The 27,906-nt window shown below is 38.0% G+C and overlaps 1 protein-coding gene across 1 annotated transcript in view; it reads left to right on the plus strand.

Moving 5' to 3' along the window:
* The window catches only part of LOC127229305 (uncharacterized), a gene marked incomplete at its 5' end in the record, with an annotated part of 280,807 nt that overhangs the window by 16,497 nt on the left and 236,404 nt on the right, over window positions 1-27,906 (plus strand). Inside the window, 2 exons of the mRNA XM_051194389.1 lie at window positions 563-649; window positions 10,722-10,882. Of these exons, the coding sequence (XP_051050346.1) occupies window positions 563-649; window positions 10,722-10,882 (248 nt within the window). The remainder of the gene's footprint in view (window positions 1-562; window positions 650-10,721; window positions 10,883-27,906) is intronic.

Below are 27,906 nucleotides of genomic sequence, written 5' to 3' on the forward strand. Positions count from 1 at the left end.
TTTTCTTTCTTTCTTCCTCCTTCCCTTCCTCTCCCACTTTATTTTTCCCTCCTTCTTCCCTCATTTTCATTCCCCCTTTCTCTTTCTACATGGAACTTTGACTAGTTTCCCATAATTAAAACATGACTAAGTTTGTCTCAAACTTTTGTAGGCAACACAATATCTTTCATAAACTACAAGTTCGTAAACAGAATCACTAGCATCCGTAGTATTTAGTTCCTCTCCAAGTATGCCCATATCTTGGGTATACATGTAACACGGGCTAGCTTGATTTCTTTTTCCTTTTTAATTATTACTGTCCTAAAGCCTCCATTTGATAATTTTCTCATTAACTTTTCAGCAACAGAAAGTCGGCATGAACTTATTTCTTGAATTACTTTTTCTGACCTTATACAAAATGATAATTACAAAAAAAAGAGAGAGGCCTAGAAAACTTGTAAAAATTTAAGCTTATAAAGTAGCTGAAACGACCCTTTCATGCTGGTGTTGATTTCAGAATTAACATTTTGGTTCACGTGCTTCTAAAATAATCACTGACCCTTACCTTGTGGACTTTCCACAGGAAATGAATACGGCAGAAATTACTTTGACCCACCGATGGAGGAGGAAATAAACTCAAGGCAGTGCCGGATGGAGGTCAGCAGACGGGGTGAGCTAGAATTAAGTATGTAATTTTTGTGTCAGAATATTCTCTTCCATTCATGAAAATGAGGTGGCAAAGATCACACGTGCGATTCCAGTTTCGTTTCACGGCTTACGATTTAAATGGTAAATTTCAGCTGCACATAACGGGATGGGCTGAAGAGGAGGAGGTGAATTCTCAAGGACGGCTAGCAGGTGCGATGAAAGATGCAGGATCTGATGTCATCTGCTGCTTTGTGAGCTGCTTTGGTACCGTTATGAGGCTATTGCAATGTGTGCCAGGGACAGCAAGCACTTTGCAAATGCTTCTCTGCTCTTAGTCTTAAAAGGGAGGGTCTTCAGTCAAGAACAGACACGGATGGCACCTGTGCCCCCATAATCTGTCCTGTCTGGGTCCTTGAATCCAATGCAGGGAATGACCACTGAGCTTGCAATCATGAAAGCACAGAGATATGAGAACAATAGTTTCTTCTGTGGTGGTTCTCAAGATTAATTTCTTAACAATAGTTTTTTTCAGCTTCATTTTACTTCACCCTCCTCCTCCTCCTCAATTTTTGCTTATCCCTTTTATATCCTCAAATAGTATGAAAATGGGCTATATTTTCTCTTTATCTTTGCTATAGTTTTTTGTTCTTCTCTTTAGAACTCTTTGTCTCCTACCATAGTCCCCTTCTACATGTATGTGTGTGTGTATATGCATGTGTGTGTGTATGTACGTATTATGTATGTCTGTGTATGTGTGTTGAGTTATTGTTGTTGTTGTTAGCTTGACACAATCTAGAGTCACTTGGAGAAGGAACACCAGTTTTTACCTATCAGAGTGGCTTGTGGGCATGCCTATGGAGTAATTCCTTGACTAATGATTGACGTGGGAATGAATGTCTAGTCCACTGTGTCCAGTGCCACTCCTGGACAAGGAGGACTTTTGGTGAGTAAGAAAGCAAGCTGGGCACACCCTGTGGAATAAGCCAGTAGGCAGTGTTTCTCCATGGTCTCTTCGTGGTTTCTGCTCCAGGCTCCTGATTTGAGTTCCTGTTCTGATTTTCTTCAAAATGGATGATGATATGGATTGGTTTTGGTTAGTGTTTTATCACAGCAACAGAAAACAAATCATCTCCCTCCCCCGAAACACAGAAATAGATCTATAAATAAAAATGTAAAATTGTCCCCTAGGTTCTTACCACTGGGAATTTGTTCACAAACCACTCTAGAGTTTATGAAGGGTACCACTGGGACAATAACAGTTAGTGTCATTCCTTAGAGTCAGGCTCAATCCAGAAGACATAGCCTACTCCTATGCTTCAGACATCAAGTGTATATATGTCATAAAAAGCCTGGGATAAATTCTTACACATCACGAGACTCAAGTGCAATGCAACGGTTATTTGACAAAATAGTCTTCAAAGCAAAATTTACTTTTCATGATGTGGAAGTCACTGACTGACTCCAGAAAAATTTACATTTTTAGGACAAGGACTGAAAATTGGAGAGTTTTTACCTGTCCTTCAATAGTCAGTATGATGAACTAGAAGAATGTAGGACAACTCATCTGATTGAAAATGCCACAATGAATCCCTCTACATTAAAAAAAAATTAAGTCAGGTTGAAGTTGAAGTTATAAAATCTCAACCTATTTATTTCCCCCAAATACACCTGAAAGGCTAGAGCACACCCCAGTGACTTGTGGCTAGGCATTTAAACTGAACCATTAGTTGAAGCTTGTCTTCCAAAACTTAGGGATCACAGTATATACCATGGTCATGTAAGGACCTATGTCTCTATATGCTACATTAGATGAGTAGAGTATAGGCAGGTAAAATTTGAAAAACACAATGTTGGCTGAGTGTCCCTTATCTAGAGTGCTTGGGACAGAAAGTGTTCTAGACTTTGGATCACTTTTCATAGTTTGGAATGTTTGCATATGTGACATGGAATATGCTGAGAGTGAAAGCCAATTTTAAAGCATTTGTTCTGTAAACATCCCCCAATATCTAGGAGGTAACTTATACGATGATTTTAATGGTTTTGTGTATGAGTGTCATGCCAAACAGTTCTTTTGTATTGACATTACTGTGTCACACCTACCAGTTCTGGTTTAGAATGTTCAGGAATTCACATGTTCAGGTGGGGGATGCTCATACCTGCTGTACGAATTACTTTGCTCATCACTGCAGCAAGCACCTTTCAGAAGCAACCAAGGTTTGTTTTGCACAGTTTGAAGGTCTAGTCCATCATGGTGAGGAAGACACAGCATTGCTCCAGGCAGCTGCTCCTGTTGCCCCTGCAGCTGCAGTTAGGAAGCTTAACAGGATGGACACTGTTGCCCACATTCCTTTCTCCTTTCATTCGGTCTGGGGTTCTGAGTCAGTGGGACAGTGCTGCCCACAGGTTGGGTCTGCCTGCCTAAGTTAGACACATCTAGAAAATTTCACAGACAATCAATGCCCAGAAGTTTGTCTCCTAGGTGATTTTAGAACACAGTAATACAAATGTGATGGTCACAACATCAGTGGGCTATACAGTTCCTTCCCTTTCTAAAATCATCCGTCACCCTCCAGGAAGGCATCACCCTACATGTGGAGTGGGGGTGGGTGGGTGGGAGGGTGGTGGTGGGAGCATGGGAGGGTGGAAGAGAGGGAGGGAGAGGGACGGAGAGGGAACTGGGATCAATATGTAAAATAAGAAAAATAAATGAAAAAAAAAGAGAAAAAATCATCAGTCACTTTAACTTTTCCTCCCATGGCAGACTGATCTGGCATCCATATTGTCATGAACATGACAATCCTAAACCTAAATTCTGTAGCCCATATGGCATCAAACAGGAAGACACACCTGAAGGCTATGTGGGAAAGGTCTCTGTGTCTGATGTATTTGGTGTATCTTTAGGAGTTACTGTCTCAACCTCAAAGTCATATGATCTGCATTTGCTCTAAGAGTCAATGAGCAATATGTAAGCATGAATTGAGTGCATATGCATGTTATATTGTGTGTGTGTTGTGTGTGTGTGTGTGTGTGTGTCGGGATGTAGGGCAGTGTACTCAATTGTAGACACTCACTGCTCTAGCTATAGTGTGAGCTGACAGGCTGTAAACACAGATATGCGTTGCTATGGCATTCAGGTAGGAATTGATGTCACACTCAAGTTCCACATTTGCAAAGCTGCAGGCTGGAAACATAAGGGCGATTATTACATTAGGTATTATGAAGAACACTTCTATGAGAAATGTCAGATTGTTCTTTTAAGGCTTTCAACCAATTGACTGAGATCCACTTATATTCTGATGAGCCAGTTGGTTTCCTTAGAGTTTGAAATGTTAGGCTTTCATCAAAGTGAACTGTTAAGTATACAAGGGAAAAAGTAGCTTCATGGAAACTAAGTGAAATGCATATTATAGCCAAGGGAACATGTAAAATTGACCATCACAGGTTGCATTTCTAATGGCATTTATATAGTGCTAAAATCTACAGATTTGACAATCTTAATGCAAAACTTAGGTTCCTATTCTTACTTCCTTGTTTTTTTTATTCTCTTATCATTATCCAAGTTATTAGATGTATATTGCATGCAATAATTAGTTGTTTAATGGCTTTCTTTTCCACTTGCCTTTAGATAGTCTTGGGATCTGGCACAGCACTTGCCTCATAAATGATGCTCAGTATCTATTTAGTGACATGAAGTAAACTTTATGAAGATAAAGATGAGTGGGAGTTCACATCTTAGCACCCCACCCCCATTGCATGTCAGAAACTTCCTAAGCACTTCACCAGCCAAACAACTAAAAGAAGGTATCCTTTGCTGAGTGTCTCCTGCAAAGGTAGCAGAGAGCTTCATTACCATGTGAACCCTCACAAAGGGCCTCCTGCAAGGCCAAGGGCACTGAGTGGTTAAACTGTGTGGGAGAAAAGGCTCCCTAGATGTGTAGAACTACTAAGAGGCATTTCTGGAATTTGATGCACTCTTTTCTGTTACCAAGCCTGTGTCATGCTGTGTGTCTTTGGAAGATGGAGCTTCTGTTGTAATCTCAATGGGGTACTAAGTACACTGGCATGGAATTTCTCATCCCAGCATCGGATACAGCTCACTGTTAACTTCCAAATAAGATTCTTTTATGAGCTATATATAAGCTTTATATGTTTTGTTACTGTCCCACTAAGAGTTATAAAGTATCAGGCAATACTGGTCTGAAGGCATGCTTCCCTAACATGCAATACACAGAGTAGACTGTCTTGCTCTGCCTTGAATGTGGCCTGTGCTGGCTCATAGCAAGAAAAGAAAATTTGTAGGTCACCTGATACTTGAATATGCCATCTGGAGTGTACATGAGCAGGCACTGGTAACTTTGTGAGTCTTTTTATGTCATTCTTTCAAACATTCCAAATGCTAGAGCAGTCTTAGGATTCTAAGATCACTGTGATAGTCTATACTAGATTATTTTTCCAACAATGGTCTGCAAAATGTCTTGGGTATAGCCAGATATGGATGTGTGTGTCTAGGAACCCAGGAGGGTCCTATAGAATAAGATCTCATAATTGTCTCATTCATGGGCAGGGGACTTGCAAGTGAGAGAGTCAGAAGGGCCAAATTAAAAATGATGTAATTAAAAATTTAATATCTCTTCTCCTTAGAAGAGCTCCAATATTGACATATTGATTATATGTATGTTTTCTTAGTTCTGTGACTGGAGGAGAAAGAATCATCTAGATGACCAATAATTTTATGTTAAGATTTTTAATGTCCCAAATCTCTCCAGACATCTAAATATCACATGAATCTGAGTTTGGTTTTCTTTGTAAAGGCTATAGATATGCGATGTGTCATTTTCACATTGGCTACACTGGTTACTTCAGTCCAAACTTAAGATGAATATCCTATGAAACAGCAATTTACATTCCTGGTCACAATATTTAGTTCAATTGAAACAATGTGATAAGGACGTTAGTGCTCACAGATGCAGCCCCATGATGGGTTAGGAATGTCATTTAGGAATCATTTCTTTTAGCATTGTCATGAAACACCACCCTCTGGATGCAAGATGGCTGTTATCTCTATGAAATGTCAGCAGCTGTAATTTCCTGAAGAAGTATTATACAAGATTGAGCCCTTTAATTTCCATCATGGAGCAGAGAGTGGCCATACCCCTTCCCAAGGATTTAAAGATAGTGGTTGTTGGAGGAGAGAGTTATCTTTCTTAAGTAGTGTAGCTACCTGTAAGCCTCCCATGCTCTGGTAAGTAACCCTAATTCATTTGCCTGTAAATAACTCCAGTTAAACTTGTTGCTTCACCAAGCTAGCCTTGAGTTGAATGGTTACCTTGGTCTGTCTATGGTATGCTATTTGGGATAAATATATGTTTGTTTTGGTTTTCCTCCCAGGAAAAGTTCATAGGACAAATTCTTACTTAAGTATAGCAATTTTTAAAAAAACATTATTAAATTAATTAAAATACTAGGGCACTACACCTAAAATTTTGCACTTGACTAACTTTGTATTTATGAAAGAACTAGGGGTCCATTGTGTTCCTTTATTTATGACATGATGAATTCTTCCTTTACACACACTATTAGATGCATATATATATGTATGTATGTATTATACAAATGCGTATGCCATTACAAATACATAGCTATTGTAATGTAGTAACTTATGTAAAAGAATACATGGCCTCCAAAGTCTGTCATGTCTTACGTTATATAGTGAGAATGTGACCTATATGATAATGGTAGCTAGCATGAATGGTAGCTAGAAATGAAAATATATTAAATGTTGTATTGTAGGCTTTGGAAAACTTTAAAAGCTTGGCTTGAAATGATTGCTGAGTAACGGTCATCATAACCCATCAATGTGAGATTCTTTTTGTTGGAGAAATAGTGTCATATGCATGTTTGAGATAAGCACTTAAAAAATCACTGTTCTAGCTAGCCAGGTGTTGCAAAGGAGTGTTTTTCAGAATATGACAGCATGGTGAGTACAGTTCACCTTTATAACCCATGATATAATAAATGTCCAGGATGATTAATGATTTTTTCAATGCATTTGCATATCTATAAATTAGCTAATAATAAAGTTACCATGCAATATGTTCTTCTAACACCTCTGTGAAATGGTGATAGAATTCTCTCTAATCGATTAATGAAATAGTTTGATGACAGTGGGCAAGAAACATTTTGATGTAAGAGGCCAATTATTCATCTATAATTTTAATATTAGCTATAAATTGATTGATATGATTTCTTGCCAGTACTTACCTATTTTTTTCTAAATACAACAGTTCATTGATGAGCTATATATGTTATTTATTAGATGGTTGTAAGTACTGAAATGTAGCTAAAAGTTGGGGGGGTAATTGTTTTCTCCTAATTGCATGCAACTTGTAACCCCAAAAGGCAAAATGACATCAGAATTCCTATTGCAGAATCCTACAATAGTCTGTGTCATACTGGATTCACTAAGTTTTAAGGTGATGTACCCCTTAAAACAAAAAAAAAAAGCAAACTTCTATCTTAGGATATAAACAAATGCACAAGGATAACAGAAGTCAAGCAATACATCTTTCTTAACCTGAGCATGAAATTTATACTGGCAAATGGTAGATTCTTCTGATAAGTTATTTATTATACATGTTATATTGAGACATTTAGAGACATCTTTAAAAAATCAATTATAATTTCTTAGTTTACTTAATTTCATGCCTATCAGTCATGAAAGACTGCAGAGGAATTTTAACCAGAGCATAGCCTCTCTGCACATGCAGAATTCAGAAGGAGTCATTTCGCCCCCTTCTTAGAATATGTATTCAGTTCTCCTTAAGCACTGTTCATGTCTTCCTTGCTCAAAACACCTACTTTAAGTACATGAGTAGGGAAGGGACCTGACTACCATTATGCATTTTAATAGCTAATACAGGTATTCAACTTATTAATTTATTTAGCCTCCATCATTCATTAGTTGTGTGACCTAGGGTCAATCTAATTTACTCCCTTTCTCCCAGTTTCTGTCAAGTGGACATGTAATATTTCCCTTTGAATTGTCTATGACAAGGATTCTAACCTTCTTCATGCTGTGACCCTTTAATACAGTTTTTCATGTTTTGATGATTCCAACCATAAAATTACTTTGTTGCTATTTCATAACTGTAATTTTGCTACTGTTATGAATCATAATGTAAATATTTTTGGAGACACAGGTTTGGTGAAGGGGTCATGACCCATAGGCTGAGAACCATTGGTCTATGAGGCTAAGATGATTCACTATTACCTGAGCAGATGTGGAGAGAACATGTACTATAGTGATACAGACAAGGAGGCTGATGCTTCCAGTGCAAACATTGATGTGAGCATCTTTGAGGGCCAGCATTGCCCAGAAGAGTCAGCAAAAAAAAAAAAAAAAAAAAAAAAAAAAAAAAATGAACCTTGCTGGATGTTTTGGTATACACCTCTCATCCTGTCAAAGAAGGTAGATCTCTTGAAGTTCAAGGCTAGCCTGGTAAACAGCAAATTCCAAGCCATCCAGGCCTCATAGTGAGACCTTGTTTAAAAAAATAAAGAAGGAAGGAAGGTGAGAAGGAGGGAGGGAGGGGAGGAGGGAGGGAGGGAGGGAAGGAGGGAAGGAGGGAGGGGAGGAAAGTGTCTGTTTCAACTGCTGGGTTGGAAGCTCTGTCTTGAGTCCCATTCCTCCCCCTCCACACTTTACCCTCTGAGAGAAACCCCTGAAAACTGGGGGGTCTTGGCAGTGGCTCAAGACCCTGACCAAAAGATAACCACAGCATGAATCCACCTTGGGGCATGCCATCATCCTTCACCCCTATAGTGTTCCATTCTTTTTTTAATTTTTTTCTTATTTTACATATCAATCCAAGTTCCCCCTCCCTCTCTCCCTCCCTCCCTCTCTGCCTGCCTCCCTCCCATGGCCCCCCTATAGGGTTCTTAAGCCACCCCTTTAGAACAGCCATGTGATTTCTCTCCTGTTCCCTTTCCTGAGAGTCATCTGGGAGTGCTTTGCTCAGATTAAAATTGGTCCTTTTTAAAATTGGCTTAATTTGGCTTACTTCATCAGTGGAGAAACCTTCTACCAGGAATATTAAAACAAAACAAAGCAACAACAAAAATCTATTGAGAACAACCCCTTGTTTCCTTGGCATAGTCCCCCAAATTTTACTCCTTTCTCCACACACCCATCTTTGTTTTTTTTCCCTATGAATTCATGTAGACAACATGTCTAGGAAATCAGAATTCAATATATATATATATATATATATATATATATATATATATATATTGTGTGTGTGTGTGTGTGTGTGTGTGTGTGTGTGTGTGTGTGTGTGTTGATAGCACACAACCTTAATGTCAGCATTTGGGTATCATGCATACATGCATATCATGTATATATCCATATATATGGATATATACATATATATGGAGACAGAGTTTAAGAAATTTGATCCAGATGTGCTGATATATGCATGTAATCCCAACATTCAAAAGGCTGACTAAAGAATAGCAAGTCTGAAAGTTTGAGGTCAGTCTGGGTTACATAGGGAAACTTTCTGAAAACCTCAAAAAAACAGGAATAACAAATCTGACACTGAAAACTACAATAGCAAAACAACAAAAATTGGCTCAGAGTTCATTGGGGGCTGGCAAGTATTACATCCATTGAGATGGGTAGGCAGACTGGAGAGCCAAGTAAGAGATGACCATTTAAAACTCAAATTGCACAGGGTAGAAATTCAGGTAGCAACGAGTGTTGCAATCTGTGAATGCAGTTTATAAGTTGGGGTGGGCACTACAACAGGTTTTCTGTACTGTTGATTGGAAGCCAATTTCTCTATTCTTCAGAAAACACTGTCTTTGAAGGCCTTCAACTGATAGGGTAAGCCTCATCTGTATTATGAGGAGCAAACAGCGTTGCTCTCAATCTATTGATCTAAATGTCAGTTGCGTCTAAAGATCTTCACAGTGGCCTTCAAGCTGGTGCTTGGCCAAACAATGGGGTGTCATAGCCTCATCAAGTGGATCCACCAAATGAAGCAACACAGGCAGTAGCACTTAAGTCAGGGTGCCAACTCTACCATTCCAGTTTTGATTCAGCAGCTGTATGTTGAATACAGTGGTTTGTGCCTCCTCTTTCTGACAGCTTTTTTAGCCTAGGTCTCTTGAGTCCTCTCAAGACAATAAATGATGGGTCTTCTTAAGCCTTCTATGGGCTTAGAGATGACTCATAGCATTCATGACATGGACAGGTACTTTATCAGTCATTTTATACATGAAGATACAACTGATCCTAGGATATTTACAGCCATCTACAAGGTATCACCGCATCAGTAAGTGCAGTAGACAGCCAGCAGTCCTCTGAATGCTTGACCCAGCACCCCCCCCCATTCCACACCCTTTCCCTATGTCAAAGCAGCTTCCTTCCATTGGTTGCTGCTATAAAGCTAGCAGTGAAGGTCTTATACTGGCCGGATTTTTCTAAGATTTGAATATTTGAGACTATTTTGTTTACTGCATGTATTAAGCTAGTTGGGCAGAATGTTTTATTGAGGCCCTGCTTTCAGATGGCCCAGAGCTAAAGTGTGAGTATCATTTGGATAAGTGCTGCCATTTCTATGCCAGCAAGGATGAACAAGTAAAGTGTCTCTGTGTGTGCAGAGCTTAGGGACTGTCTCAGTGACCTGGACTCAGGGAAGGGAGCCAAGGTCGCCTTGTCTCTCTCCTACCTGTAGTCACATCCCAAGCTATATCATCACCATAACCAGCACAAAATAGATGTTCAACACAGCTTGTAACCTTAACACGTGGCAGGAACAATATGAACGTTTCAGACTATGTTTGCTAAGTGGGAAGAAGGTAAATGATGCTTTGACACTTCCAGTATCACAGGAGGAACGAAGGAGGTAGTAGTTTAATGTTTAAACTGTGAGACTTCTGGTTTCCCGGTGTATTATGTGCAAAATATACTGAATTATGGGAAATAAAAGCCTCTTACTTAATAAGAAAGAAATGAATTCATAATTTTCTGTAGCTAGTCAATGTTAAAACAGTGAGGGTGAGTGACATTCCATTGATCTTGTGATCAACAGATGGATGGGTGGAGACACTGGATCATGAAATGCTCAGTGACCCCAGTAATAGCCAAGGTATCCACAAAGAAGCTGAGGAGACCATGCCCGCGTACACTGAAGAGTCTGATAGGCAAGCTTGGAGAAGTATCATTCTGTGTGCAGACCCTCCATCAGGACAGGTGAGCAAAGAAAACATTTCCAAACCTTTTGATGATCTGCTGTTAAAATGACAAGTTGAAATGTCAGCCTGACATAGTGTCTTCTGACTTGCTACCCAGCACGGCTTGGAATGTTGGTTTTGATTTGTGACTTTCCGAGACTGCCTGTACCTTTTCACACATATTTTCCTAGGCAGGAGTTAAAACCCTCACAGATGCTGCCCTCGTCTTTGAAAAATTTAACTGCACTTCATCTGGTTTGATTTTATGTTGTAGTTGTCATGTCTAGCAAACTCGGAAGTACCTATAATAGAAGCTCAGCTTGGATGAACTTATTTGGATGTAAATGAAGAGACACTGGTTTTGTTTGGTCAGCATATCATTAGGACTTGAATGCCCTAGCATCTGTGAAGTCACCATGTAGGGATTTAAGTTGACCATTCTAATTGCTGTGACTTCAGAGATACCTGCTCTGGTTTTCATACCTATCCTTTCTATGTATGAGTAAAGTTACACCATGATGGGCTTTGGTCAACAAAGAAGAGAATTGTTGCTTCTATTTAGTTTCCTTATCAGTCTCAATAAAAGATGCAAGAGTCCTACAGGTGTCGCTTTGTGTGTGTGTGTGCATATATATATATATATATATATATATATATATATATGTCTCAAAAATGTCATCATATGAGAGATTTTTCTCAATGATATTTGTGCAATAGTAGTTCATGATCTGAAATATAATTTACTTCAAAAGTCAAAGGTATAGATAGCTTAGATGCAGTATGCAGGTGACATTCTCCAACCAAGAGTGTGGCGATTCCATAGTGCTGTCTAATTTATTCCTCTGTGCCACTTAGAGCTGAACATGCTGGGTCCATTAAGGGTATGTCTATTTTGAATTTTCTCATGTCAGTGACCTGAATTAACAAGTACATCCAGAGCTTCCTAAGAGTCCAGTAGTGGGCTGAATTATGTCTCCTAAAAGTATATCCAAATCCTGCCCTCCAGTGCCTGCACATGTGATCAAATTCAGAGCAGATATCCAGGGTTGGGCTGTGTCCTAAACCCATTGACTGTTGTCCTTTAAAGGGAAAGAGAAAAGATTTGAGACATAGACACACATACAGGGGAAAGCTCTATGAAGGAATAAAAATGGGGGTGTGTGTTTATCAAGAAAGGGAAGGCTTAGAATGGCATTCATTACCAAAAGTTAAAAACTCAGGATAAATCTTCTGGAGTCTCAATCAAGGGATCTTACAATCCCTTGATTTAAGACCTTTGGTTGACAAAACTGTGAGTTAATAAATTTCTGTCATTCAAAATCACAGAGCTTGTGATAATCTGTGAGTGCATAGGTATGCCTATGTTGTTATGTGTGTGTGGTATGTGCATCTATGATCTTGGAGGCTTGAGGCCTATCCTCCATATCTTTCTTCAATAACACTCCATATGCATGTTTTGAGACAAGGTCTGTCACCAAACGTGAAGCTCATCAATTTGACTAGCCAGCAAGCTTCAAGGGATTTGCCTGTTACAGACATCCACGGCCTTAGATTCCAGAAATTTGAATGCGAGTCCCTGTTCTTGCATGATAGACACTTTACTGACTGAGCCAAGATAATCTTTAAATACAGAAACAAGGTAACCTATATTCTAAGCTGACAAACCCCATGAGGGAAGCTTTGACTCTTCAATGATGTAGTGATAGTGATGTGTGTTTTTATGAGCTAGGGTCTAAAGCAGAGGTTTAACCTGTGGGTCATGACCCTTTTATAGACATTACCTAAGACTGTCTGCATCTTGGATATTAACATGATCCACAGCAGTATAAAAATTGCAGTCATGAAGTAGCAATGAAAATAATTTTATGGTTGGGGTGACTATAGCATGAGGAAATCAATGAAGGAGTTGCAGCATTGGGAAAGTTGAGAACCACTGATAAAGGAACATTGAGAAGGGACATAAGACAATGCTATTGTGTTATGCCAAAAGCTCAACATTTCCTACTTTTGTAGCATGCAGTACCAATGCAGGTAAGGTACTCCAGGCTCTCAAGATAGCAATCCTGAGATCATTTCAAACATGATTCATACCCATACACTGTGAGAGGCAAACTGAGGACCAGAGTCCCTACTCACCAGCTTCTTGCAAGGCTTTTATACAAAGTGCCAGTAAATGGAGAGGCTAACATGAATAGAACCCAAGCCTGCATGGTTTATGTCTGCCCACATTAGAAAGGCATACACACATTCAAGAACTGGAATGTGTCATAGATGTGGCTATTTCCTGAACTCTCTACCAATGAAATTTATGATCCTCAAACTCAGTGAAAGAGTTAGGTGTGTTGGCACACACTGAATTTCCAGCACTTGGGAGATGCAGGAAGGACAATGATAGGTCATATAGTGAGTCCGAGGACACCCAGGACCACATGAGTCTCCTGTCTCACAACAACAAAACTAATAAGAAAGTTGGTCTCAGGTAGTTGATTAAATAACCAGGAAGGAAATAATGTTGTTATAAAATCACGACCAGGGTCATGTTGATGAAGATGCCAACTTGGCACCAGAACTCTTGGAGAAGCAGATCCAGGCCACTTACAGGGTATTGGTTTGTGGGTGAGTGATTTAATTTTGCTGGCCTCAGTAACTTTATCTGGAACTTGAGGATTTGATAGTTTGGTGTACGAGGACTGATACCTCTAAAGAATTTCACAGAGAAGGTTCTGATTAAATGGCAGGTGACACTACAGAGAGAAGATTTTAGGGCCATGTCTGAGGCCAATGCATATACTGTATCAGGAGTCCCATGAATGTAGAAGGAGGCATATGTAAAGGAAGAAGTTTTCAACTGGATTGCTTCTTTGGTTGTAATGTTGGTATGGCCTTGGCCCTGTGGGATGACATAGGGCTAAATAGTCAACACATCTTGAGGTTGTAGTGAAAAGGAGTGTTATATGTCCAAGTGTTCAGAATTAACACCTTCCTTTTCTTGTGAGTCACTTGGCACATTTAATGAAGGCAGGAAGTAGCCTTACCTTTATAATTTAATGGTAAACTTATAATAAACAAAAATTTATGGCAATGTGGTGTGAAGGAGTCCCAGCTGAAGTGAGGATTGTTGGATGGGTTCCTTCTTTTGCCTCTTTGTAACTGCTGATTAATATGATGACTCGTGCAATTCACTCTCATCTTATACCATAGAAAGCTGTGGTAGGAGATGTAGGGCGACTATAAAAAGGGATGGGATTCTTTGTTAAGAGGTTGCCAGGGGTATGGGGCTATTGTCTGATACAGAGATTCCTGTTGAAAGCTCATCAGAATTAGAGATCTGACTGTTGTTCTTGAGCATCAAGGAGAGAGAAAAGCAAGGTGAAAAATCCATCACATATCTATAAAGGGTATTTTCTTTTTTTAGTCAGGCCCTGTTCTGCAGGACCCCTTTATATATTTCCAGTCATAGCAGAATGTGGAATGGGAAGAATTTTCTTTCATACTTTGAGGAAGCATTGTTTGGCATGATGTGTTTATGTGTGTTGCGTGTATGTGTGTGTGTGTGTGTGTGTGTGTGTGTGAGAGAGAGAGAGAGAGAGAGAGAGAGAGAGAGAGAGAGAGAGACAGAGAACGAGCCTGGAAAGATTTTTGAGGCACCTTGTGCCTAAGAACTACCAGGTGAAAAAAAGCTAAGTGCAGAGTTTTTACAAATTTAGTTGCAGGGGAATCCAGGGAAGCAGTACCATGTGGCTTTTTTTCAAATAAATTTTGAATGAAGAGGAAAATAATTTCATTTTACATTCTGGCTTCCAGGAGGAAGTATTTTCTGGGAAATTCTTAATATTTACTGTACGCTGGGTACCTGCTATTGACAGGCTGCAGAGAAAAGGGTTTCCTCTGAACTGTAGCTGTAAACAACCCAGACATTTGGCTAATTAAGTTAGGAATCCATACTTTAAGGGTGGATGCATGTGTGCAGGGAGTTATGGTGTTTTTAGAGGTTTGTCTTGATTTTGAAAGTAAGATAAAGCTTTTAAGTAATGGTGGGAACAATGTCAAACTGGAACTAAATATATCCTAGAGAAACAGTCTTTAAAGGAAAACACCGTCTACTGACAACTAGCTTTAGTTTTAAAATTCTTTATTTCAATTTTAAATGACCTCACAAAATGCCAGATATCATTTTTAAAAAAATAGAAAAAATATTTTTCACACATATTCTGATTATGGTTTGCTCTCCCTCAATTCCTCCGAAATCCTCCCCATGTTCCCACCCTTCCAAATCCAAACTTTTATTGATCCTTTTCAGCAGAGAACAGGTATCTGAAAGAAGAAAAATATTATTAAAATAAAAATAAGATGAAATAAAACAAAATAAACCTGAATTGGAAAAACAAAAAAATGAGCAGAAAAAAGTTAAAGAAAAAACATGAGAAACACATATCGATACACAGATATACATGTACATATTTCCACAGAGATCCCAGATACAAAACCAGAAATATACTATATAAGCAAAAGACTTGTAAGTCAAAAAATCAATAGCTTAGACCAATATAAGTTTAAAGAAAATCCAAAAATACCACTGAATTTATTTTGTGGTGATCATCTACTGCTGAGCATGGCCTCCCTTGTCTGTGATTTGCAAACCCAGTGAGACTCCGTTGGATAGAACTAGTTTTTTCTTTGTGAGCCATTATCAATCAGAGATTGTTTCTGGGGTAAGGATTGGGGCTTGTGTTCACTTCCCCTGTTAGCACTGTGATCCTACCTGGCTTAAACCTGTGCAGGCCTTATGCATGCTGCCACACTACCTGTTTGTTTCTATTTATATCAGTCCTTCTGTGCTTAGAAGGCCTTGTTTTCTGAGTGTCCTTATCCCCTATGTATCTTACAGTCTTTCCATCTCCTCTTCCTCAGAGTTCCCCGAGTCACAAGGTGAGGGATTTGATGTAGACAGCCCATTTAGGACTGAGTGTTCCAAGGTCTCTCACTCTCTGTACTTTGTCCACTTGTGATCTCTATATTTGTTCTCCTATACTATAAAAGGAAGCTCCTCTGATGATGGCTGAGCAAAATACTGATCTATAAACATAGCAGAACATTGTTAGGAGTAATTTTATTACTCTATGTTCCTTTAGCAGAGGAGTAGTATTTAATTTTCCTCTTAGTTCCAAAGCCTAGATAGCCTCAGGTTTTTGGCCACCAAGCAGTGTTGGACATGGGTTGTGTCTAATGGAGTAGGCCTTAAATCCAATCAGATAGTGGTTGGTTACTCCCACAACTTTTGTGCCATTATTGTACCAGCATATCTGACAAGCAGATCACCACTGTGGATTAAAGGGTTTGTAGATAGGTTGGGGTTTATCTTTCTCCTCTGGTAGCTTGCAGAGTTCATTCCAGTACCGTCTGTAGGGGTGAAGGCTTTAGGTAGGCACCAGCTTGTCTTCTTCATATTCAAGGAGTTGTGTATGTGTTGTCTTCAGCAATAGGACCTTGCTATCAGTTTTTAGAGAGCAACTAATAGCTTTAGTGTCATGTTTCCATATGAGGTATTGATACATATTTCATTTTAGTTGATCCTTTACCCCAATTATTCCCTTTTCTTCAACTCTCTTCCCCAATGGACTCCTTTGTCCTTTTCACATTGCTCCATTGTCTCTGTAAATGGGTGCTCTCATCCCTCCCAGTCCCACAGCCACTTTTAAAATAACCACTCAGAGGGTTAATGTTAATTATAAATGTTTGATCAATGGCTCAAGCTTATTACTAGCTAGCTCTTACATTTAAATTAACTCATGTCTATTAATCCAATTATTGCCACATGGCTGTGCCATTAAGGGTCTGCTGGCATGCTATTCCTTAGGCAGCTGAATGGTGTCTCTCAGACTCATCAGCTCTTCTTCTGTATCTCTGCCTGGATTTACTGCTTGGCTCTATCCTAACTTGACATAGGCCAAAGCAGTTTTATTCACCAACCAATGAGAGCAACACATATTCATAGCATACAGCAAGCCCATCCCACAGCATTTTCCCCTTTCTGTGTAATCAAAAAGGAAAGTTTTCATTTCAATATAGTAAAATTGCATATAACAAAAGAATCATCAAGCAAGAATCAGTTACAATATCAAGTCTATTTGTATCTGGCAAAATTAAGGAAAATACTCTTATCACCTATCCTATCTTTGTGAGTCTTAAATTTTATATTTACCTTTTATTATAACTAAGAAAAACTATAATTATAACTTCTAGTCGTCACCTCATCAATGACCTCAGATGGATATAACATTTCCTAAGTACACAGGAAGTGCATTGTAAACAACTGGCTAAACTCTAGAAATGACAGAAATTTGGCTGCCTGGATAGTCACTCAAAGGTTTTTTTTTTTTTTTTGTAACATTGGAGCATCCATCTTCCCACATTGAAAGCTAATTCTGTAAGGAGATTGTTTTTTGATGCCTATTATCCTCTTTGATGTAGTTGGTGCTGATAGGATCAACCATGTCTCACTGTCCAGAAAAGGCTAAGTTCTTAAAACATTTTAAAAGTCATATTTTCTAGATCTTTGAAGTGTTTAAAGATTGCTTATTCACATAAAACATATCTATGCCTATCTTTAAAACCTAACAGGACTATAAGTTTAACTAGTATAGATGACTATTAATTTGTATTTCTTAACTATACATTACATTTTTTAGATGAACTGCATAAACACAATACCTTAAAAGAGTAGAAAAATAAAATAAATCCTAAACATATCAATAAACTAAAATGCATAACAACATAAAATATTCTGAGATTAACAGTTGTTTTTGGACTAGTGCTGATTTAATAATCTACCCCCTTTTTTTTAGCATGATAATCTACCCTTTTCTCCACCATTTCTATATCATATTGCCTTTTGTTCCTTATAAAGAGATTGACTATGAAGATTTGGCATTTAAAACCAACTCCTTAAATATGAAAACAAATATGTATAACCAATATTTTGGTGTAGTTCTCTAGACTACTTCCTGCTGACTGGAGGCACTGGTAATATTCTAGGTACTTTCAGAAAAATTTGAGATAATTAATAGTCAAGTCCTGGGAATACCAGTTTTAACCTTTGTTGATAGATATCACCTGTCAGGGTTCAAGAGAGGTCTTCCTTGATCAAATTTGGACCGTCTTGGTCTGAAACAAATCCATAAATTCTTGTTTCTTGTGGAAACAAAAGAAAAACCACTTCTCCAAGGCAATGCATTTCTTAAGTTCCATTTTACAAATATATTTTTTGACCTTTGTTTTAAAGTTAAGGCATTTTAAAAATATTTGTGTTGGTATAATTTATCAGTCTCTCTTTCAGTCCCATGTCTCCCAGCAGCTGTCTCTAGCCCACAAGCCATCAAAAAATTTAAAATCAACATAACAGGAGCCAGACTCCCTGTTTATTTCCATCTTTACATGCCATTTTTTCTTTTTCTTTCTTTCTTTTTTTTTTAGAAGACTTATGAAATGAATTTTATTCACAACTGTACCTGATAATTGCCATAGACACTCTAATAGCAGTTCGAAACCTGGAGAGTTCTTTTGTGCAACCAGGACCATCTCTGGATCTCTAAAGTCTGGGTGTCCTTCAGCTTGGCAAGCAGCCCCATGGTGGCATCTTTGCACTCCTGGAATCTCCCCAGGAGCAGCAGCAAGTATTTACTCTGAAATACAAGAGCTTTTCATAATTTTAATTTCTGTATTTAAATTCTGTATTTAAAGAAGGGATGAATAAGACATCAGTGAAGTCATTTTACTAACATGATAAAAAAAAATAAAAGAAAAATAGTGTTAGGCACTAGGCTGTCACCTACTGTGTCTGACAAACTGACAGGAGACAGAAGCAGCCTTTGGTGTACACCTACAGAAACCAGTCATGCTTTGTGTTTATTTGGGGCTTTACCTTTTACCCAAATTTATGGCAAACATTCTGGCCATTATTGTGTAGGTTTTATTTTATTTTTTTTAATTTAATTTTAATTTTTTTAATTTAATTTTTTAATTTAATTTTATATTACAGTCCAATTAAATGAAAACAAACATTTATACACAATATTTGGGAATTTGGGCGTCGTTCTTTCCAAACTACTTCCTGCTGGTAAGGGGCGCTGTCTTGGGGGATTCGAAGAAGATTCAGATATCCTGGCTGTAGTCTGTAGGGCTGTTTTGTCCAGCTGTTTTGAATGTAGGATCAGCTTGTACTCTGTTTCAGGCGGCCTGGCGTGATCAAGCCACATTAGTCTGGAAGGAATCCACATCTTTTCATTTTCTGTGGAAACAAAAATAGAAATCCATTTCCCCAGTAACTTGTCCTTGAACTTAAATTTTGGAGTCAAAGCATTTTTTTTTAGTTTAATTTATTATTTTATATGTCGATCCCAGTTCCCTCTCCCTCCCTCCCGCCATTTTTTCTTTTATATTGTTTTTAGTGTCTCTTTAAAGACTTAATTTTTAAAACTATTATTTATTTCTATAACTGCATATGCCCATTTTCTTTCTTTCTTAAGCCTATACACATTGCAAAACACACTGGAACCTGTTTTGTGTTTTTCCATCTGGACGTCTGTTTACTGTGTAATTTTGGGTCTTTTTTGTCTATTTGATCAGAAGCTAAAGCTGCCAATGCCTTTGAATACAACAGCAGAAATCTGGCATGCTGTGCTCAAGTTCACATGCCATGGCATCTCTGTACTATGACCTGTATAAGAGACACAATTGGGAAACTGTTTTTGGCTTCATTTATGTGTTCTAGAATCTTTTCTAAGCTTTCTTGGGCCCTATGGAAATTTGAGAGTCTCACATTGGTACGTCATTTATAAACAGAGGCTTTTTGTCCCTCCTGGCCCTGCAGCTACTTTTAAGATAACCACTCAGAGGCTTAATATTCATTATAAATATTTGGTCAATGGCTCAGGCTTATTACTAGCTGGCTCTTACATTTAAATTAATCAATTCTATTAATTTAATTATTGCCACATGGCTGTGTCATTACCAGTCTGCCTGCATTTGTTCCTTGGGTGACTGGATGGCATCTCCAATATTCTGCCCTTCTTCTCCTGTATCCCTGCTTGGATTTCCCTCCTGGCTCTATCCTGTCTTGCCATAGGCCAAAGCAGCTTTATTCATCACCCAAAGAGAGCAACACACATTCACAACATACAGGAAGACCATCCCTCTCTTCCCCAAAAGCCTCCTTCAGAGTCTAACTTTTGAAGTTGCACAGGTTCCTTTATGGTCTTCTGACTTTACATGTTTTTTTTTTTTTCACCTAGATATGTATATGTGATGGGTAGAAGTTAGGATACAAATATGAGAGAGTGCATGCTATATTTGTCTTTCTGGCCCTGGCTTACCTCATTTAAAATAATGGATCCCAGAACACTCATAATTGTTTTCTTTCTTTATAGCCAAATAAAATTCCACTAGTATATGTACCACATTTTCATTATCCATTAATCTGTGGATGGTTGCCTATGATGATTCAATTTTCTCATTGTTGTGAAATCAGCAGGGATAAACTCAGTGTGCAAGTCTCTCCATGGTAAGGTGAAGACTCCTCCCTCTGGGTACATGCCCAGTAGTGGTATATCTTGGTCATATGGTAGTTTTATTTTCAAATTTTCAGAAGTTCCCATTCTGATTTCCATGATAGATGTACTAGCTTATACTCTCCCAACAACCTTACAAGGGTTCCTCTTTCCTGAGTCCTCACCAGCTTTTGTTGCCATTTGTTTTTTTGTTTGTTTGTTTGTTTGTTTGTTTTTGAAAGATATTCTCACCAGGATGAGAAGAAATCTCAGCATAGTTTTAATTTGTATTTATCTGGTAGCTAAAGACATTGAACAGTTTTGAATATATTTATTGGCCATTTCTCAAAATTTGTCTATTCAGATTATTGGCTCATTTAGTGATGGGCAGCTTTGCTCCTTTGGTGTTTATTTTATTTAATTTTTATAGTTCTTTATTTATTATAGATATTAACTCCTTGCCTGGGTATGGTTAGCAAAGTGTCTCTCCCATTTGTAGGCTGTTTATTCTGTTGTTAGTTTTATTTGCTATAAGAAGTTTTTAATATTATGCAAACTTACACACTGAGAAAAGAAATTGAAGCAAACAGTGGACAATTCAAAGATCTTCTACGCTCCTGAACTGATAGAATCAATGTTGTGAAAATGGCCATCTGATTAAAAAAAAAAATCTACAAGTTCATGTCATTGGTATAAAAATTCCAATGGTATCTTTCACAAAAATAGAGAAAATAACCCAGAGTTCCTATGGAAACATAAAATATCTTGACTAGCTAAAGTAATCACAGGCAAAAAAGAACATAGAGAGGCATCCCATTGTCTGCTTTCAAACTGTGCTAAAGAGCCATAGTGATAAAGGTGTCATTATACTGGCACATAAATAGACAAGTGGAGCAATGGAATAGAATAGAAGACCCAGAGACAAATTCACAAGTGTCAAAAAGCATGCACTGAAAAAATGTACCCATTCAACAAAGGATTCTGGAAAAATTGGAGCCATAGTCTTAAAGCAACCCAATTACTCTTGCTTAAAGATCCCACCTTTGTCCCAAATCTATTTTTCTGAGAAAGACAGCATTGAAAGGGTATCTTGTTTGTTTCCTTTTATAAGAAAGACCAGCATATTCTGTTTTATGGACTCTTACTCCACTGTAAATTTATGAAGCTTATTACTCTCAACATGGCTTTTAAAGATATGATTATAAACCCATTGCATCTGTTTCACAGATCATCTAATGGTTCTACCTCCTCTGTTCACTCTATCACTGCCATCTAAAGTGGCTTTCAAGTGTAGAGCAGTAGTAGCTTAATGAGCCTCAAATAGCAGCTATGAGTTAGATAGGACATAAATGGAAATATGTCTTTCAAGAAAGAGATACTTGATATTAAACACATGATAAAACTTCGTCAGCAGAAATGAGATACAAATGCTGAATTCTATGTACTCTGTTAGATGACAGAATTTTATTTTCAGTACCAAATATGGAGCCTGTCAGAAAATACAGCTTATCCACAGTACATTTTTTTCATCAAAGAATAAGTAAATATTTAATAAACAAACAAGTAAATTCTACAGATAATGAGCCAGGCAAAATGATCATAGATATTAATGGTATGTTAATGTTTTTCTATTAATTTTCCCCAATACATTTACAAAGCCATTATGTGGAGTGTTATGATGTGGTCTGATACTTCATGGGTATTATTTAAGCTAGCATAAAATAAGGCCCTTTAATAAGTAATAGTACATATTAATCATGCATCTACTGATATGATTCCAAGCAATTTGTGCAAATCAACCCCAGGACTATTTATATTATATTTGATAGCATGAACTAGGGTTTTTCAGAGACACAGAACAGGATATGCAGTTACATACATATGCATGCCTACACTCATGCACATAAACACACATGAAGACTTGTAGTGAGTACTGACTCACCAAGTTATGGACACAGATATTTCTAGTTTGACTCAGGGGGCCTGATGGTGTCAGTTTCAACTCAAGTCCAAATGTTTGAGAAATGGAGACATTTGGGAGGGGCTCTGGTATGAGTCTTGAGTTTAAAAGTCAACACAGAAACTCTGATGGCTGACAGTGCTGTGGATGTCTTATCTCCAATGGAGAGAAATTGGTCTCTTTTCCCTTATGTTGTGTCCCCCACACCCTCAGTAGATTAGATGATATCAGCTGACCCTACTGACCGCAAAGGTTTCCTGCTCAGCTCAGATTCAGATGTGAAGTTCTTCTGCAAGCATCTTCATAGATCTCCTTAGACACATTCTTCCTCCTGCCCAGCAGTCCTATAACCCAGTCACTGGGACATGCAAAACTTACTACCACAGACCAAGAAAACAAACGTAAGATGTGCTTATGAAAGATGAAACATCCAGTGACATTTCTAGCAACTAAGCTGAGAAAAATGATCAATAAAAATATAACGTTTTAAAACTTACAAAAATCATATTATCTTGGATAAATTATAGTTATATACATTTGTGATATTTCCTGAAACACACACATATGCATGCACTCATGCACGTGTGCGTGTGTGCATGCGTGTGCACACACATACACATACATATATATATATACATAAAATCAAATTAATTTTTATGCTTACCAATTTTTATGGTCATGCATTTGGAGTTTATTCTTAAGGCATGCATGCAATGCACTATTATTAATTATACCTTCTTTGCTGCACAATATGTTGCATACTTAAATCTCCTTCATTTTATCTCCCTACCTTGCCAGTATCTGCTAACTATTGTTCTATTCTCTGCATCTATGAGTTTGACTTTATCATCTCCCATGTGTAAGTGAGACCATGCTGTGTTTGCCTTTCTGGGCCTGCCTCCTTTTATTAATTGTAGCCTTCTTCGTGTTGTTGCAAGTGGATTTTCCCATGATTAGGCTGTGTAGCATTTTACTATGTATATATTGTGGCACACTCTATTTATCCATTTGACCACAGATGGACATGTTGGATATTTTTGTATCTTGGTTATTGGGGATGCTGCTATAATGAAGAGGAGAGTTCATATATCTCCACAGTACATCTATCTTCTGTTATTTCAGTAGAATTCTCAGTCACACAGAAATTCCATATTCAGTTCTCTCTTTTTGGAGGGGGTGCCAAGCCAGTTTTCCAGTGACTTCAGTATGTCCTCATCATTGGTGTTATCTGCACTCTGTCCAGCATTTGTTGACTGTCATCAAAATGGAAGCCTTTCAGAAGGGAGACAGTTCATTCTGGTTTTAATTTGCATTTCCCACTGATTTGTGATGCTAATGTTTCTTGTGTATATGGACCTCAAGTCTCCTTTTGAGAAGTATCTTTTGAGATTCCCTTGCTTATTTTTAGGTGGATATCTTGCTTTCTGAATGTTAAAGTCTTCAAAATATTTGGACATTTTTTAATATTAACTCCTTTCAAATGTGTGGTTTACATGTTGTTTCTCTGATTCTATAACTTGTCTTTTCTCTTCACTGTTTTGTGTACAGAAGTTTTTAAGTTGGATACAATCTTATTTATCAAATTATGCCTTTGTTATTTATTCTTTCAAAGTCATATGGAGAAAAATCATTGGTGATAGAGATTTTTTCCTTAGGATGCTTTTTCTCCTTGGAATTCTTAGTTTCATATCTTTCATTCGGTCTTGATTCATTTTGAGTTGACTTTCAGATATGATATCAGGTAAGAATTGAGTTTCATGCTTCTATATACGGTTATCACATTTCTCAAAGCCACTAATTGAGAGGAATATCCTTTTCCTCCAGTGTTGCCTGGTACCTTTGTCACATTGTGGTCATAAATGCAAGATTCCTTCTTGCATTCATATCTCACTCCCTTGGCAGATGCATTTGGTTTAAAGCTAATCAGTTGCTGTCAGGACTACGACCCTTCTATAATAGGAGTTGACATCAGGAATCATGGTGTCACTAGTGATTCTTTGTGCTCACTTAAAATTTTCTGAGGTTACATATGAGCATAAGAATTTCTGTTTCTGTGAGCAATGTCATTGGAATTTTGGTAGAGATGTCATGAATCTGTAGACTCCATTGTGCAATTTAGATATTTTCATAATGGTGATTATTTCAGTGCATTGGTGTAAGCTAACTTTCATTATTTGTGTTTCCTTCACATTATTTTATTAGCATTTTATAGTGTTTAGTATGAAGGACTTTTTAAAAGTATTGGTTAAGTTTATATTCAACTAAGTATATTTCCATAAAGGAAGTCATTTTCCTAATTTACTATTGTTGTCCCATAGAAACTTCACTGATTTTTAAATGTTGCTTTTGATTCCATTAAAATAACCTATCAGTTATGAGAGTTTTTGCTAGCTTTTATTGTTTTCTGTGCAGGAGAGCATGTCTTCATCAAATAGAAACATTCTTTCCCCTGCTCTTTACTTCTTTGTATTGCTTAATTGCTCTCACTAGGCTTCCCAGTACTCAGGAAGAGGCATCCTTATCTTGTCCCTAATGTTAGTCAGGAGATTGTCATATATGACTTTTATGGTACTAAAATGTTGAGAGTCTTTATTGTGAAAGAGTGTTGGATTTTAAAGGATGATATTTTAGGGTATCTACTTAGATGGCTAGCTGATATTTTACAAACTGTGTACTATTGATTGCTTTGCCTGTTATGAAGCATCCCCGAATCACAGGAATCAAATCCTCCTTGATCATGGTAAAAGATTCTTTTCATGTGTTCTTTACATGAAAAGTATTTGCTGACACTTTATTGAGGAAGCTTGCATTATTTTTATCAGAATTTTTTTAACTTTTTTCCTTAGAATGCCTTCAGCTTTGGTACCAGTGACAGCCTCACAGGATGAAATTAGAATTTATTCCCCCCATTTCAGCACTTTTAAAGGAGTTGGAGTAGTGGACAGAGTTACCGGTATCCTCACCATTTCTTGTGGGACAACAGGAACAAGTCCCTTTGTGAAGGACCCCGGAATGAGCAAGAAGCTTAAGGTCTATCTCCAAACATTGTTTTCCTACTGTAGAAATCAGGAAACCAGGGGATTCTCTGCCAACCCAGGGAAGAGCAACATCAGGAGAACTGCCTTCTAGCTGCTCAATAATTCATTTTCTCAGGCTGTAGTGACTCAGTCTTGCTACAAATTTCAGGTATATTCTTATTTTTGCTTTTGCCTGTAGCCCGCTGCTGGCTAGATTTCTTTGGGGATTGGGGTGGGGTACAGCTGGAGAACTTTCATTCCTCCATCAGGCTCACATCACTCCTTATTTATTAAAAAATAAATTATTTAACAAACTTAATATCACCACTTTACTTACTTTCTATGCATTCTCCCATTGCAAAAAACAAACAAACAGACAACAACAAAAACCAACCTTTTCTCAAAATAGACACCACATTAAAACAAAACAAAACAAACCCCACAATTGCCCCTCTCCAACTCCTGGCTGATCATGTCTATCATTGTCTGCTGGAAGTTTAACCCCAGGTGATTCCTTTCTGAGATCTTGTCTCAGTTTCTCTGTCAAATCTTCTTTTCATGCTTTGTTTTCATGAAGTTACAACTACAGTCTATTTATGTGAACGTGCCTAGTTTCCCCCAATACCTACCTAGAATTCAGTTGCTTTATTCAGTATTGAATGAAAGCTTGACAAATGCCATACTGCAAAACCCAATAAGCTATTATGATCAGGAGTGAGTCCATTTAAAAGAAATCTCCTATCAGTCTTTCTTTTGTCTTTATAGTCATGGGTGGAATTGCTTTCCTTAAGCATTATCTAGGGCTGTTATAACCAAAATCTTACAGCATAGGGGGCTTTTAATACAGTTCCGGGGGCTGAAAGTTCAAGATATGGGAGTCAGCATGAATTGTTTCTGTGATGGCCTCTTCCTAGTGAGTAGATGGCTCCTTCTATTCTTGTGCTCATCCACAATGGGGAGAGAGACAGAGACCCAGCCCTCTTGTTCCTCTTCCCCACAAGTCACTCAGTATAGCAAAGGACTCACTCTCATGGCTTCATCTAAACCAAATAATCTGGCAAAGGCCCCTTCTTCAACAAATGACCTGGGAACGCTCAGGTCAGTCCATACTATTCTTTGTTAAAAACACTAGATTTTCATGCAACTCTTCTACATAGATCTTTGCTCATGAAAAATTCATTTGCCTTGAGTACTGCGAGGTGTACTTATTTCACAAGTGTTTTAGCTCAAGAGCTTCTTGTGGCTGAGTGCTTCGTTTATTTTAGGCTAAGGCTTTGGACAGGACAGAAGCCTGGGGCTGAGGAGATGCTGAGAGGTGGGGGCATGGCCAGGCCCCTGAGAAGTTGTCCTTTTTGTTGTCAGAGGCTCAAAGTGCTTCCTAGGCTTGCCGGGAGAAGGTTTCGACACATTTTTGAGAAGGAACAAAGTAAAATAAAACTCCTTATTTTATTGCTAAATATTTATAAACCCCTCTCCAGGCATCCGAAGCCTTATTTGTTTCATGCTGATTCTGTGCCATTGATCAATTTGGAAAAAGTGAAATCTTTCTGAACACATATTGAACATGAACCTTCATGGTAATTTAGATGGTGCATGTTGAGTGTTTAATGTATCAGGCAGTCTCCAATGGAATAACAGAACGGGGTTTGAGATGGAATTGAGAATAAACTTGTTTTCATACTTGTAAAGTTCCCTCAATATCAATGATTTGTCTTTCAGCTTCTTTAAATAAAAATCAGATTCTCGTCAGTCCCAGAGCACAGTGAGATGAAATTTACAAGTACGCATGTATGAGGGCAGGAACACTGCTTACGAATTATTAAAGAAAAAAGGGAGGTTTTGTGAACATTATCTTAATGTCCATGTTTTGACTGTGATCAATTCACCAAATGTGCTGCCATGTGAAATCCATTTACAGGATATGACTTCACGGAAAATTCCCAACACATTTGACCCTTTGGACCCAGGACATGCAGGGTGTGGGCAAAGGAGTCTCCACCAGGCACTCTTACTGAAGAAAGCCTTGCTTTCAGAAGGTCTACATAACATTAATTAATATTAACAAGAATTATTTCTGAGTGCAGAGAGAAACAGCTTTCTTAATGTATACCTCCTGGTTTGTTGTGGTCTTTGCTTTTCCTCTTGAGTAAGTTATTGCAGAGTATGGTGCTCATTAGTGGCACAATAAAAATGTGCCATTAGTAAATAAAAATAACTCTTTGTAGTCCCATCATGATTTTGATCGGTAGAGCTCAGAGCTTTCAGGGCTCATTAATTTTTGAAATACCTCAGCGAAATACAGAGGTGTCAAGAATTACTACTCTCATTTCGCCAGCAGAGAAACTGAGGTATTTTCATGAAACTATGCCAAGGTCACTCAGGGTCTGGCAGAATCGGGTTATGACACATTAACCAGATAATTAGAGTAAAGATAAGCTGTGCTAGGCAGAAACCAATAGCTTCTGAGACACTGGCGAGGAACTGTATGCAGCATCACTTGAAAACAAATGATCTTCATTTA

This window comes from Phodopus roborovskii, unplaced genomic scaffold, assembly GCF_943737965.1.
Source record: "Phodopus roborovskii unplaced genomic scaffold, PHOROB, whole genome shotgun sequence".
NCBI lineage: Eukaryota > Metazoa > Chordata > Mammalia > Rodentia > Cricetidae > Phodopus > Phodopus roborovskii.